Genomic DNA, 13,480 nt, shown 5'->3' on the forward strand with positions numbered 1-13,480 from the left:
GTTAGTTGCAGTGGCTGCATGACACCTTGCACATAATAATAATGGAGTATTACGTTCAAAACGTAAACACGCAGCTTATAAATACCGTACCACATTTCCTTGCTTATTTGCAATACAAGCTACTTAATTAATTAGTTAATGTTTACTTAGCCAAATTGCGAAGATGTTTTCGGGAGTGACAAGTCTGGTGAACAGGGGACACAAGATTAAGGGCACGGTGGTGCTGATGCGCAAGAACGTCCTTGACATCAACTCCCTTACCAGCGCTCAGGGACTCATCGGCCAAGGCCTCGGCTTCGTCGGCTCAACCATCGATAATCTCACGGCCTTCTTGGGCCGCTCTGTCTCCCTCCACCTCATTAGTGCCACCAAACCAGATGGTTATGTTGCTCCCTTTTATTTTTTTTTTAAATATTATTCGTATACTAAAATTATCTCTAAAATTAACGGTATATAAATTAATATATATTTATATACTGATAGTTGATTCTATATACATTTAACATAGTCGATTTCTTTTAGATTCAGCTTAAGCTTTTTATAAAAGTATGTTATTTTACTCAAAAGGTTCAGACTTCAGAGATCATACTTCTTTATTTAAAACAGATCAAAAGAAAAGTTAAAGTTTATATAAATTTTGTATTGAAAACTCAGGTAGGTACAAACCTTAATTTTATTATTAAATAATAATTTAGGTAAATCTATCGATTCATTCAACGGCTTTTATTTATTAATTTTATGTCCGGAACTTTTACCAAATTTTATACAAATTTAAAAAATACTATTATATAAAAAAATATATTAAAAATATAATCATAAATTATTGTGTGAAGAAAAATATAAGAAATATAACCTTTTTTTTGTCAGCTGGAATTTTAGAAAAAAAAAATAGTTTGATGAGGATGGTTATTCTGATTATTTTTGTTTTATTATTGTAGGGAATGGGAAGGGCAAAGTTGGAAAGAGCACGTTTTTGGAAGGCATAATATCTTCGTTGCCAACATTGGGAGCAGGGCAATCTGCATTCACTATTCATTTCGAATGGGATGATGGTGAGATGGGAATTCCAGGAGCATTTTACATCAAGAATTTCATGCAAACTGAGTTCTTCCTCCTTACTTTGACTCTTGAAGACATTCCAAACCATGCAAATCTCAAAATCCACTTTGTTTGCAACTCCTGGATTTATAATGCTAAAAACTACAAAACCGATCGCATTTTCTTTTCCAACAAGGTAATTAAACTAAATTAAACTAGTTATTAATTAACAAATAATTAAAGTAATTAATGAAACATAATATGCATCCATGCAGACATATCTTCCAAGTGACACGCCAGCACCACTTGTAAAGTACAGGGAAGATGAATTGAAGAATTTAAGAGGAGATGGAAAAGGAGAGCGCAAAGAATATGATAGGATCTATGATTATGATGTTTACAATGATTTGGGGAATCCAGATAGCAATGAAAAATATGCTCGCCCTGTTCTTGGAGGATCTACTTTACCTTACCCTCGTAGAGGAAGAACAGGAAGACCAACCACTAACAAAGGTCAATTATTGATTTATTCACATGTAACATGTTTAATTTGTGTTATTAGTGCTAATTAATTTTGCTTTCAACTTAATTAAACAGATCCTAAGAGCGAGAAACGGAGCGATTTTGTTTACCTACCAAGGGACGAAGCATTTGGTCACTTGAAGTCATCAGATTTTCTAACTTATGGACTAAAATCTGTAGCACAAGATGTGATGCCTGTTCTCACAGATGCATTTGATTCAAATATCTTAACTCTTGAGTTTGATGATTTTGCTGAAGTGGATAAACTCTATACTGGTGGAATTACACTACCTACAAACTTTCTCAGCAAGTTTTCCCCTTTGCCAGTACTCAAGGAAATTCTACGAACAGATGGTGAACAATTCCTTAAATATCCACCACCCAAAGTCATGCAAGGTATATATTTATATTTATGCTACAATTATCTTATACATTGAACAATATTAATGTGGCGAATAATGTGAATATAATTTTAAACTGAAATTATGTGATACAGTGAATAAATCTGCATGGATGACTGATGAAGAATTTTCTAGAGAAACACTAGCTGGTGTAAATCCTAATGTCATTAAGAGTCTTGAGGTAATTCGATTAATTTGTGGTAATAAGTTTTTAGGGAATTGCATTCAATTATAGCTTGGATTTGGTTAATTTTCATGTATGCAGGAGTTTCCACCAGGTAGCAAGCTAGATAGTAAAGTCTATGGTGATCATACTAGTACAATGAAAAAAGAACATTTAGAGCCTAACTTAGAAGGGCTTACTGTAGAACAGGTAATAATATATATCATAGAAATCTATTTGTTTTTTTTTTAATATGTGGTAGTGATGAACAATTAACAATTAATTAATGAATTAAATTTGGGTGAAACTCAGGCTATTGAGAAAAAGAAATTGTTCATTCTAGATCACCATGACTATTTGATTCCATATTTGAGAAGAATAAATTCAAGCAAGACAAAGGCCTATGCTACAAGGACTATTTTCTTCTTGAAAGATGATGGAACTTTAAAGCCACTGGCCATTGAGCTAAGCAAGCCACATCCTCAAGGAGAAGAGCATGGTCCTGTGAGTGATGTCTATCTACCAGCACATGAAGGAGTTGAAGGTTATATTTGGGTACTGGCCAAGGCATATGTTGTTGTAAATGACTCATGCTATCACCAACTTGTTAGTCATTGGTATGCAATAAACTTAATTAGTTAATGTATATTCAAATGAATTATTAACATTCATAATAATTTATGAATGACATATATGCAGGTTAAACACTCATGCAGTTGTTGAACCATTCGTGATAGCAACAAATAGGCATTTGAATGTGGTTCACCCCATTAATAAACTACTTTCCCCACACTACCGTGACACCATGAATATAAATTCACTTGCTCGGAAAGCCTTGATTAATGCAGATGGTATTATAGAACAAACATTCTTGTGGGGTAGATATGCTTTGGAAATGTCTGCTGTACTCTATAAGGATTGGGTTTTTCTAGATCAAGCATTACCTAATGATCTCATCAAGAGGTAATTAATGATGGTCTATATATTTTAGTCTCTACCCTTAATTTGTTATGCTAAATACTGATATGACAGGTAGTATCTTATACTAATGGTTGTTAGTTTGTTGTTTTTGACTCAGAGGAGTGGCAGTTAAGGATTCATCTTCTCCCCATGGTGTGCACCTTGTGATTGAGGATTACCCTTATGCTTCTGATGGATTAGAAATATGGGATGCTATTAAATCATGGGTTAAAGAGTATGTGTTCTTTTACTACAACTCAGATGATGCACTAAAACAAGACACTGAACTCCAAGAATGGTGGAAAGAGCTTGTAGAGGTAGGTCATGGTGACAAGAAGAATGAGACATGGTGGCCAAAGATGGAAACTCGAAACGAGTTGATTGAAGCTTCAACCACTCTCATATGGATTGCTTCAGCACTTCATGCAGCTATTAATTTTGGCCAATACCCTTATGGAGGTTACATTCTTAACCGTCCAACACTTAGCAGAAGATTCATGCCTGAGAAAGGGTCTCCTGAGTATGATGAATTGGCTAAGAATCATGAGAAGGAGTTCTTGAAAACAATCACAGGGAAGAAAGAGACACTAATTGATCTTACAGTTATTGAAATTTTGTCAAGGCATGCTTCTGATGAGTCCTACCTTGGACAAAGGGATGATGGTGAGTTTTGGACTTGTGATACTGAGGCATTAGATGCCTTTAAGAGATTTGGAAAGAAACTTGCAGAGACTGAACAAAGATTGATGCAGAAGAACAATGATGGATCATTGAAAAATCGTTCTGGACCAGCTAAGATGCCTTACACTTTGCTTTATCCTTCTAGTGAGGAAGGGTTGACTTTCAGAGGAATTCCAAATAGTATCTCTATCTAATGAGTCTATGATGATGTCTTTAAATAAAAGGAATCTGATTCCTTATTAGCTTCATCCACCTATGTTTGTGTTGTCATTTGTATTTAGTAGTTTTAATTTGATGCTAATTAATAAGAAAGTTGTATGTGTTTGCATAATGGAAACACAATAATAGAAGTTGTTTGTGTTTGATCAATGCAATGGTTGCACTATTAATACTTAAGCTACAGCAGTAATCTTTTTTTGCAAAATTTGATTGCATTTGATGAAGATGATCTCTGATGAGTCCATATCTAGAGTTATTAATCAACATACATAAGTATTCTATTAAAAGTTGTATGTGTTTGCATTATTTGCAACTAATTAAAGGGATTAATATTACTATTTGAAGCTTTATTAATAATAAAACACAAAACCCTATAAGAAAATCTTTTTGGGGCAGTGTGATATGAGTATTTTATCATTAAAAAATGAGTTTTAATTTTGTAGGTATTACAAAGAGTTTGAGTTATTAAACTATGATCATATTAAAATTTAGCGGTAGAGTAGGTGTCTCTACAAATTAAAATTGGATTCTATATTGGATATGAAGAAAACATTTTCTACGCTTTCAATAAGTTTGGGTCAAATTAAGTGCAAAGTTCAGCAGAGGACGATTACTATTTTATTTGAACCAAATTTTCAGTTAAGTGAAAAAATTAATAAAATGATAAAATAAATAATAAATTATTCTTAAATTAAAATAATAAAATGCACATATATATGATAAAAATTATAAATTTAATGATAATTAATTTTTTATTTTATTATTTTATTAATCTTCTCAATTTAATTTAAAGAATCTAAATTATATATAGACCAGCCAGTTGATTGGAAATTAAGTATGTGCACTCTGTTCAACGTAGCTCCTCAAGAGCCAGATATATAAATTCTTAAATTCTTGGGCAATTTACCCAAATAAATAAAGTAGATGAAATCTTTACTCAAATACACAAAACAGAAACATGTTATGTGCATGTGTAATTTTTTATTTCTATGTAATCCGTGGGAAGTAACCACGGTTTCTAATTTTTACATAAACCGTGGCTGCCTAGGACGGATTATGATTGTTTTGTGTTGTGTGTAAACCGTGGTAAGTAGCCACGGATTACGAAAGAAAGAATAAACCGTGGCAGGCTCTCCCGGTTTATGAAGATGACTAGATGGTGATAAAACGTTGTGGGAGGGAGAGGGAGAGGGACTGATATACTGATCAGTAGTCAGTACTATCCATTAGAAGAGTTTCAGAATTTGAGTGGAAAAAGAGAAAAAAAAAGATTAATTTTTTTTATATCTTATTCGATAAAAAGTTAAAAACGTATCTAATATTTCTTATTTTTTTATTAATGGTTTTAAAATGATTAAAATGAATAATTAAGCTAAATTTTTTAGATCTTATTCAATAAAAATATATCTAACATATTAAATCAAAATATGATCTCTTGTAGGGTTTTAGATGTGTGGGTTAATAATTAAAACCTTTAAGATTTAGTTTTTGGATTTTAAAATTAAAATTTTTAATTTTACTGAATTAAAATGCTTCTGAAAAATCACTAGAGAAGAAAATATATGAATTTAAACTTCTGTAAATATGAAGTTGATATACAATATATTTCATATTCAAGTAATAAAGTTTTAAATCAATAATCCTTTAAAGATTCATTATTTAGTTACTATTTTTATTTTATACACGAGTTTATATTAAGCAGAATACTCATCCCAATTCAAAATCAAATCATGCCCTCATTGACAATAAATACGCCATTGGTATTTAAACTTCATAAAAAAAAATTCCATTCCTCAAGGCTTCTATTCTATGTATGTAAAGAAAGTGTAGTTCAACTCATGCATATAGCATGCTAATGGTGCTAACTGCTAATGCAAATAAACTTCAATCAGAATTATGTTCTTTCACATTATATTAAGCAAACAAAATTTAATAGGAACCCACTCACTCATCATATGATTGAGATTTTGTCTTTTTTTTTTTCTCTTTTTCCACTCAAATTCTGAAACTCTTCTAATGAATAGTACTGACTACTGATCAGTATATCAGTCCCTCTCCCTCTCCCTCCCACAAAGTTTTATCACTATCTAGCCATCTTCATAAATCGTGGAAGCCTGCCACAGTTTATGACTTTCTTCTTCCCTTCGTAATCCGTGGCTATTTGCCACGGTTTACACACAACACAAAACAATCATAATCCGTCCTAGGCAGCCACGGTTTATGTAAAAATTAGAAACCGTGGTTGCTTTCCACGGATTACATAGAAATGGAAAATTGCACATGCACGTAACATGTTTCTGTTTTGTGTATTTGAGTAAAGATTTCATCTACTTTATTTATTTGGATAAATTGCCCTAAATTCTTCTTATCATACTATATGTTACGAAAGAAACACGTAAGTATTATGATTTTAATATGCTTCTATTACATGTATAAATTTTATATAAGTTTTTTATATTCATTTTATATTAATTTTTATTATAATTAAAAAAATTAAATATTAAATATTTTAATTATAAAATTTTAATATTATATTATATCATAAAATTATTTGTCTAAAAAATGTAAATTAATAAAAAAAATAATGCCAATAGAAACATGCAGATATGCATATACGTAAAACCTTACACGTATCCTTAAGCTGATGAATTGCCATAATAATTGCACGATAATACAATCTTGAAGAGCAGTATACTTATACCATACGCTACCATTTCTATATGCAGCCACCAATATATAGCTTAGTACAACATGCATGTTATTTATATGCATGACACGAGTTTATATATATGTGGCTGATGGATGCGGTGCACGTCATGCATTTTGAATTTGGAGCTATTCATTTACTATCTATATCTACATACTATTCAATATTCATCAATCATGAGCACATTAATATTTTCTGATCATTGTTTGGGACTTGGGAGCCTCAATCATTGGTTACATTAGTACTATATATACCTGCTATCTGTGTATGTACTAAGAAATAGCTAGATAATAATAATGCTTTTGAAGTGATTAAAATGTTTTATGTAATTTGAATTGCTTAAGTTTTAATTGATATATCAGTTCTGTGGCTTATCTATCTATCCTGTATTATCTACAGTTTTAATATAATCAATTATGTTCATTGTTGTTTCACAAGTTCCATAAGGGATATTAGCAACTTAGCACTAAAGAATATATATCATCACATTTAGATTTCATATTCATATAGTAGGAGTTTCTCAGATGAAAGTCCTAACTCATAAACAAGACAGAATTTTCCACACACACAACTGTCATCTCTTATTATTATTTGAAAAGTGAAAACCAGAACAGATTATTCAAATATAATGTAGCACATTACAAATACACATGATATATAAGACTTGAAAAAGCTAAGAAACCACACATTATTAATTCATTATATTATTCCCTGCATTTAGATTTTAGATAGAGATGCTGTTTGGAACTCCTCTAAAAGTCAACCCTTCATTGCTAGTAGGATGAAGCAGAGTGTATGGCAATTCAACTGGCCCAATTCTATTACTCAGTCTCCCATCTTTGTTCTTCTCTGTTAGCTTCTCCTCAATCTCACTCAGTTTGTTCCCAAATCTCTGAAATGCTTCTAATGCTCTTGAATCAAATGTCCAATGTGGATTATCCCTCTCTCCAAGATACACCTCATCAGAAGCATGCTTTGATAAGATTTCTATGGTTGTAAGGTCAATAAGAGTCTCTAATTTCGGTGTAATTGTTCTCAGATAAGCCTTTTGGTGACTCTTCACCATCTCTTCATACTCTGCAGTGCCTTGTTCAGGAAGCAATCTTCTGCTAAGTGTTGGACGGTTCAGGATAAGCCCTCCATATGGATACTGTCCAAAATTAACAGCTGCATGGAGCGCCGACGCCGTCCATATTATGGTTGTGCATGATTCAACTAACTCTTCAACTGTCTGCATCTTTGGCCACCATGGCTTATCTTTCAAATCACCATGACCTACCTCAACAGCTTCTTTCCACCAATTTTGGAGTTCAGGGTCTTTTTTGAGATCATTGTCTGTTGGATAGTACAATGAGACATAATCTTGAACCCATTCCTTAATGGCAAACCATATCTCTAGTCCATCAACAGCATAAGGGTAGTCTTCTATTACAAGACGAATTCCATAAGGAGAAGATGAATCCTCCACTGCCATTCCTCTAAATCATCCAAAACATAAAACATGTTACTTAGATAAGTTCATGCTTATAATAGAATGAAGAGTTTTATGTTACCTCTTGATGAGATCAGCAGGTAGTGCTTGATCAGTGAAAACCCAGTTCTTATAAACAGCTGAAGACATCTCCACAGAAAACTTGGAGGGCAAGAAGGTTCTTTCTATTATGCCATCAGAATTAATCAGATTCTGCCTAGCAAGTGCATTGATGTTCATAGTGTCACGGTAGTGTGGAGATAAAAGTTTATAAATTGGGTGAATCACACTTAGCTGTCTATTTGTTGCTATCACAAATGGCTCAATAACTGCATGAGTATTCAACCTATAAACACACACAAAAAAAGAAAAATTAGGAAATTTATATTGTGGTGATTGAAATATGAAAAAATTTTAGTTTATACCAATGGCTCATCAGTTGATGGTAGCATGAGTCATTTACTATGACATAAGCTTTGGCTAGTAGCCAAATTGTGCTTTCAACACCTTCCTTTGCAGGTAAGATAACTTCACTGATAGCACCTGATTTATCTCCATCAGGATGTGGCAAACTTAATTCAATGGCCACTGGCTTCAATGTTCCATCCTCTTTCAGAAAAAGGATAGTCCTAGTGGCATATGCTTTTGCATGGGTCTCATTTATTCGCCTCACATATGGCATGAACACATCATGGTAATCTAATATAAATAGTCTCCGACCATTAATTGCCTGTTGCATAAGTTGAAATTGATTTTAATCACTTTGATTCAAATTAATAGAACAAATATATTGTAACTACAACTATATATTCACCTCTTCTAGTGAGCACCCTTCAAGATCAAGAACTTCTGCAGGTATCTTACTGTTTTGATCACCATAGATTGTGGGATCCAAATTGCTTTTCGGAGGAAACTCCTACCATTATATAAGAGGATACTATGTGAGTGAAGATAAAGAAAAGATTGTGATCCTTCCTTACAATTACCATCAACTCAATAACTTACTTGAAGACTACGAATCATGCAAGGATTTACACCAGCAATCATTTCTCTTGCGAATTCTTCATCAGTCATCCATGCAGATTTATTCACTGCTCATTCAACAACAAGAAGATAAGAAAAAACAAGTATTACTTCAACAAAAGCTTGAGATTTTCTCACAGATACATTGATTTATGACCTTGAATGATGTGAGGTGGTGGAAACTTGAGGACTTGTTCGCCATCGGTACGGAAGAGTTCTTTGATGACAGGTAAGGGGCTAATTGTGCTAATTACTTCCGTAGGTAGCCTAATTCCGCCTTCATAGAGATCACGAACATCTTGGAAGCTATCAAACTCATTTGGGGTCAAATTCAAATCGAACACAGATTCAAAAGCTGGCAGCACATACCGAGTCAAAAATTTTATTGAATTTGCAAGGAAGTCCGAAGATTTCAGGTGCCCAAAGTTTTCATCTCTGGGAACATAAACATCCCCTGGTTTCTCACTGTTAGGATCTGTTAAGTATTAACAAATTGCAGGGCATTAAAATTTGAATCAAAAGCAAAATGCATAACAAGAATAAGAATAATACCAACCATTTCTTGCAGGATATCTACCAGTTCTTCCCCTGCGAGGGTAAGGGAAAGTGGTAGAACCTCCAAGGATGGGGCGAGCATGGTTTTCGTTCCGATCCGGATTCCCCAAATCATTGTAGACATCATAATCATAAATTCTTTCATGCTCCTGACGCTCCCCTTTTCCATCACCTCTTAAAATTTTCAGGTCTTCTTCTCTGTACTTAACAAGTGGAGCAGGTGTTTCACTTGGAAGATATGGCTGCACCCCATACATTTATCAACATTAGTTCAAGAACTTGCATCTATAATCATTATCTAATTAATTTGATAATTGATAATTAAATACATAGGTACCTTGTTGGAGAAGAAAATGCGGGGGGATTTGTAGAGTTTAGAGTTGTAAACCCAAGAGTTGCAAACAAAATGGATGGTTCCTTGGTTTGGAACATCTTCAAGAGTTAAGGTCTTGAGGAAAAACTCAACTTGCATATAGTTCTTGATGTAAAATGCACCAGGGATTCCCATGCTATCGTCCCATTCAAAATGAATGCTGAATGCAGATTCTCCAGCTCCTAACGTTGGTAACGACGCAATAATACCTTCCAGAAATGTATCCTTTACAACTTTTCCGTTGCCATTCTCTGTATCAGAATGACGAACACTTTTATATGATCAGCAAATATTATTATTTTTTATCAGTAATAATTTGTGGTGGAAACTCAGGTGCAGTCGACTTCACGTGAAGTTGATAGCTGAAAGCGGTTAGATGATTTTACTCCGGCTCTCAGTCCGTCAACTTCACATAATTTGTACTCATATTTTCATATTTACAAAAATTTTGCATATAATTTACTCTTATATTTACCAAAATTTATATACATAAAACAATACAATTTACGCTCATACTTTTTAAAAAATTACTAGGTCTCAAGAGTTTCTCGTTATTGATTATTACCATCGGATTGAGTAGAACTGATGAGCTGGAGGGAGACACTGCGGCCTAAAAAGGCGGTGAGGGCGTCAACGGTGGAGCCAATGACGTTGATGCCGGTGCCAATGAGGCCTCCGATGTTGGCGGTGGCAGCAACATCAGTAAAGGTGTCAACGTCCAGGACATTCTTGCGCATCAAGACCACAGTCCCTTTGATCTTGTGGCCTCGGTTGAGTATTCCGGCTACCCCTGAAAACATCTTTGAAGTTTGAACTGTATGAAGATTTCAGAAGAAGGAGGAGGATGAGGAAAGCAAGATACTAGGCACTGGTATTTATGGCGGGAAATGATCATGCATGCAAGTGCTAGGTGTCAAACACACTTGATGCATAAGAGGATAAGATAAGAGGCACTTGCCATGCCCAACGCATGCAATAATAAACAATTCTATTTCTCATTGGAAATTGTTTTCCAACCCATAGTGCAAAATTGTTTTACGCAGAGATTCACATTTAATACTATATATATTGGATGTTAATTTTGTCCCGTGTTTCATGATCTTGATTTTGTGTGAATACAGACAATATGCTGATCTTCGTGTACTCTTCACAATGATCTTTGCTACGTTTTGCATTTTACATGATGCACGTGTAACTGGAGCCGCAAATGGTTGAAATCATTCAAACGCTGTAATGAGAATCCAGAAAAATTTGCTCTTGTAAAAAGTAAAACTAACCTCCATAATATTTCCTCATATTCCTTTACAATGGTACCAAGGCAAAAGAAAAAGTAAAAGGCAGGGGTCAAAAGTTGTTGACCGGTATATATAAGTAAATTTGAATTTTCCTTACTAAGATGGGGAAATAAGGTTTTTAACACACTGAATTCTCTGCCATAACCATTAAACAGAGCGTTTCCTGTGTCCTCAAGTTTTTTTGTTTTTAATTTAGTATCTGTTCGTGGGAAATACTGCAATGTGCAATAGTTCTAGACAAGCTATGCTGAGGATCTCGCATAACAAATATAGGGCACCAGTTTAACGCCGATACAATGTGCCTACTAAATATTCTGATGGCATGCTAGAACCACGTCGTATAAGTATTTAAGTAGCCAAATCAAATCTCAGTTAAGCTTCAAGTTTCATTTTCCGTTGAGTTAAATCGCAAAATTGTTTCTAAACTTACAATCAGCCTCAAATTCATCGCTCAACTTAAAACTATCCTAAAATTATCCTTAAACTTAACAAATTCATCGCTCAACTTAAAACTATCCTAAAATTATCCTTAAACTTAACAACGGTTATTCCTAAAGTATTTTTTGATGAAGGGAATAATGACATTTTTTGATGAAGGGAATAATGACATATATAAAAAGAAACCCCGATGGACAACTGATGGCTATATTTCATAGCAATTACAAGAGGTGATGGTAGTAGTAGTGGCGGTGATGACAGTGATAAGAACGCTAAAGAGAATACAAAAATTTTCGTCCAACCACGTCATCAATCCGTCGCATGAAAATATCTCATTAAATTCGGAGACAATTTTGAAACAATTTTGTCGGAAAACATCTCAAAGACAAATGTTGTTAAATTCAGAGACAATTTTGAGACAATTTTAAGTTGAGGGACGAATTTGAAACTCAATTTTAAATTCAAGGATCACTTTAAGATTGAACTCTTTAAAATTATTGAACCAACCATCTCCGTTGGCCCAAAAAAAAATCAATCGACAAACAAACCCACACGAAATAAGCTGCATTCTTTTTCTTTGATTCATTTCTATCACGTTATTTTACATTCTTCTAGAATTAGTGACTCATAGTGTAAATATCATTCTATTAAGAATTCTTGCATTTTGGAAGATTTGATAGATACGACGAGCTGTAGGTAAAATTCCTTTATATATATATATATATATATATATGACAAGAATTTAAGAATAGCAACGAAAAATATACACAATACAATTTTCACCTTCTTCTTCTTGTGTCTCTGCATAATATTTGTTAATGATCAACCAACGTTGTGATTACTTTCTAAGCTACAAGGAAACATGACCATATATACCATAATATCAAAGAAAAAAGAAAACACTTCCCCAAGTTTATGCACGAACCTGCTAAAACAAAACTAGCAAACTAACTTGGGTCTAAGGTTCAGGATAATCCGAGAAAATGGGAAACGGGCTTTCCTTTATAGACAAATTTTTGGAATTCAAATTGATAGAATAAGAACCAAATATCATAAACTAGCAAGAGGATGAACAGAAACAACCAAATATCATGAAATAGCAAGAGGATGAACAGAAACCAAACTGCCGACACAAGATATAGAACATATACATGCAAACAAAAAATTCCCGAGTGCTGCTACTAGGCACTTAGGAAGCAATATATAAGAGGTATAGCCATCCATCAGAACCTACAACAATCATCTACAAAGACATTGGTTAATACTTTTATTGCTTCGGTTTGAGCTGAAAACTTGTTATGATAGAACCACTCAAATCATGAGCAAACTCAAAGTAATACACACGAGCTCTCCAAGTGCCGCACAAAAATAGTTAGCACCACTCAAATCATGAGCAAACTCAGGCACAATATCACATTAAAAGGATATTGAAGTCCTGCAAAACACTAAATGTGCTGACATTATTTTCTTTGTCAAATGGTTCCTAAAACATGAAAATTCTACTAGTTAACACTTACAAGAAAAAAAAAAAACGTCTCGAGAACCATTTATCCTAAATGCAAACTTTATTGCCTATTAAATTAAATACATACTAAAATAAGGATCAACATTGTTTCCTAGCTGCCCATCAAGAC

At 33.6% G+C, this 13,480-nt stretch overlaps 2 protein-coding genes across 2 annotated transcripts; one reads left to right on the forward strand and one right to left on the reverse strand.

Annotated features, from left to right (window-relative positions):
* Positions 1–106: 106 nt before the first annotated feature.
* On the forward strand, positions 107–4,134 carry LOC112773062 (linoleate 9S-lipoxygenase). The gene is made up of 9 exons (XM_025818100.3): positions 107–380; positions 939–1,234; positions 1,314–1,551; positions 1,636–1,956; positions 2,057–2,142; positions 2,227–2,334; positions 2,437–2,741; positions 2,824–3,087; positions 3,203–4,134. Exons 1-9 carry the CDS (start codon positions 164–166, stop codon positions 3,957–3,959), a joined length of 2,592 nt encoding a protein of 863 aa, XP_025673885.1. The 5' UTR covers positions 107–163; the 3' UTR covers positions 3,960–4,134.
* Positions 4,135–7,246: 3,112 nt separating this feature from the next.
* LOC112773063 (seed linoleate 9S-lipoxygenase-2) lies at positions 7,247–11,803 on the reverse strand. The gene is made up of 9 exons (XM_025818101.2): positions 10,679–11,803; positions 10,078–10,364; positions 9,742–9,982; positions 9,343–9,660; positions 9,168–9,253; positions 8,977–9,078; positions 8,588–8,892; positions 8,245–8,508; positions 7,247–8,169 (listed from the first exon to the last, which is right to left on the reverse strand). Exons 1-9 carry the CDS (start codon positions 10,911–10,913, stop codon positions 7,416–7,418), a joined length of 2,592 nt encoding a protein of 863 aa, XP_025673886.1. The 5' UTR covers positions 10,914–11,803; the 3' UTR covers positions 7,247–7,415.
* Between the last annotated feature and the right edge of the window lie 1,677 nt (positions 11,804–13,480).

The sequence above is a fragment of the Arachis hypogaea genome, chromosome 18 (assembly GCF_003086295.3).
Source record: "Arachis hypogaea cultivar Tifrunner chromosome 18, arahy.Tifrunner.gnm2.J5K5, whole genome shotgun sequence".
Taxonomy (NCBI): Eukaryota; Viridiplantae; Streptophyta; class Magnoliopsida; order Fabales; family Fabaceae; genus Arachis; species Arachis hypogaea.

Excerpts from the sequence above, each read along its gene's own strand:
- LOC112773063 (XM_025818101.2), bottom strand. The coding sequence starts at position 10,913 with ATGTTTTCAGGGGTAGCCGGAATACTCAACCGAGGCCACAAGATCAAA. Across the intron at positions 10,365-10,678 it reads CAGTTCTACTCAATCCGATG|AGAATGGCAACGGAAAAGTT; the intron begins GTAATAATCAAT and ends ATTCTGATACAG. Across the intron at positions 8,893-8,976 it reads AAGGGTGCTCACTAGAAGAG|GCAATTAATGGTCGGAGACT; the intron begins GTGAATATATAG and ends CTTATGCAACAG.
- LOC112773062 (XM_025818100.3), top strand. The coding sequence starts at position 164 with ATGTTTTCGGGAGTGACAAGTCTGGTGAACAGGGGACACAAGATTAAG. Across the intron at positions 1,235-1,313 it reads GCATTTTCTTTTCCAACAAG|ACATATCTTCCAAGTGACAC; the intron begins GTAATTAAACTA and ends GCATCCATGCAG. Across the intron at positions 3,088-3,202 it reads CCTAATGATCTCATCAAGAG|AGGAGTGGCAGTTAAGGATT; the intron begins GTAATTAATGAT and ends TTTTTGACTCAG.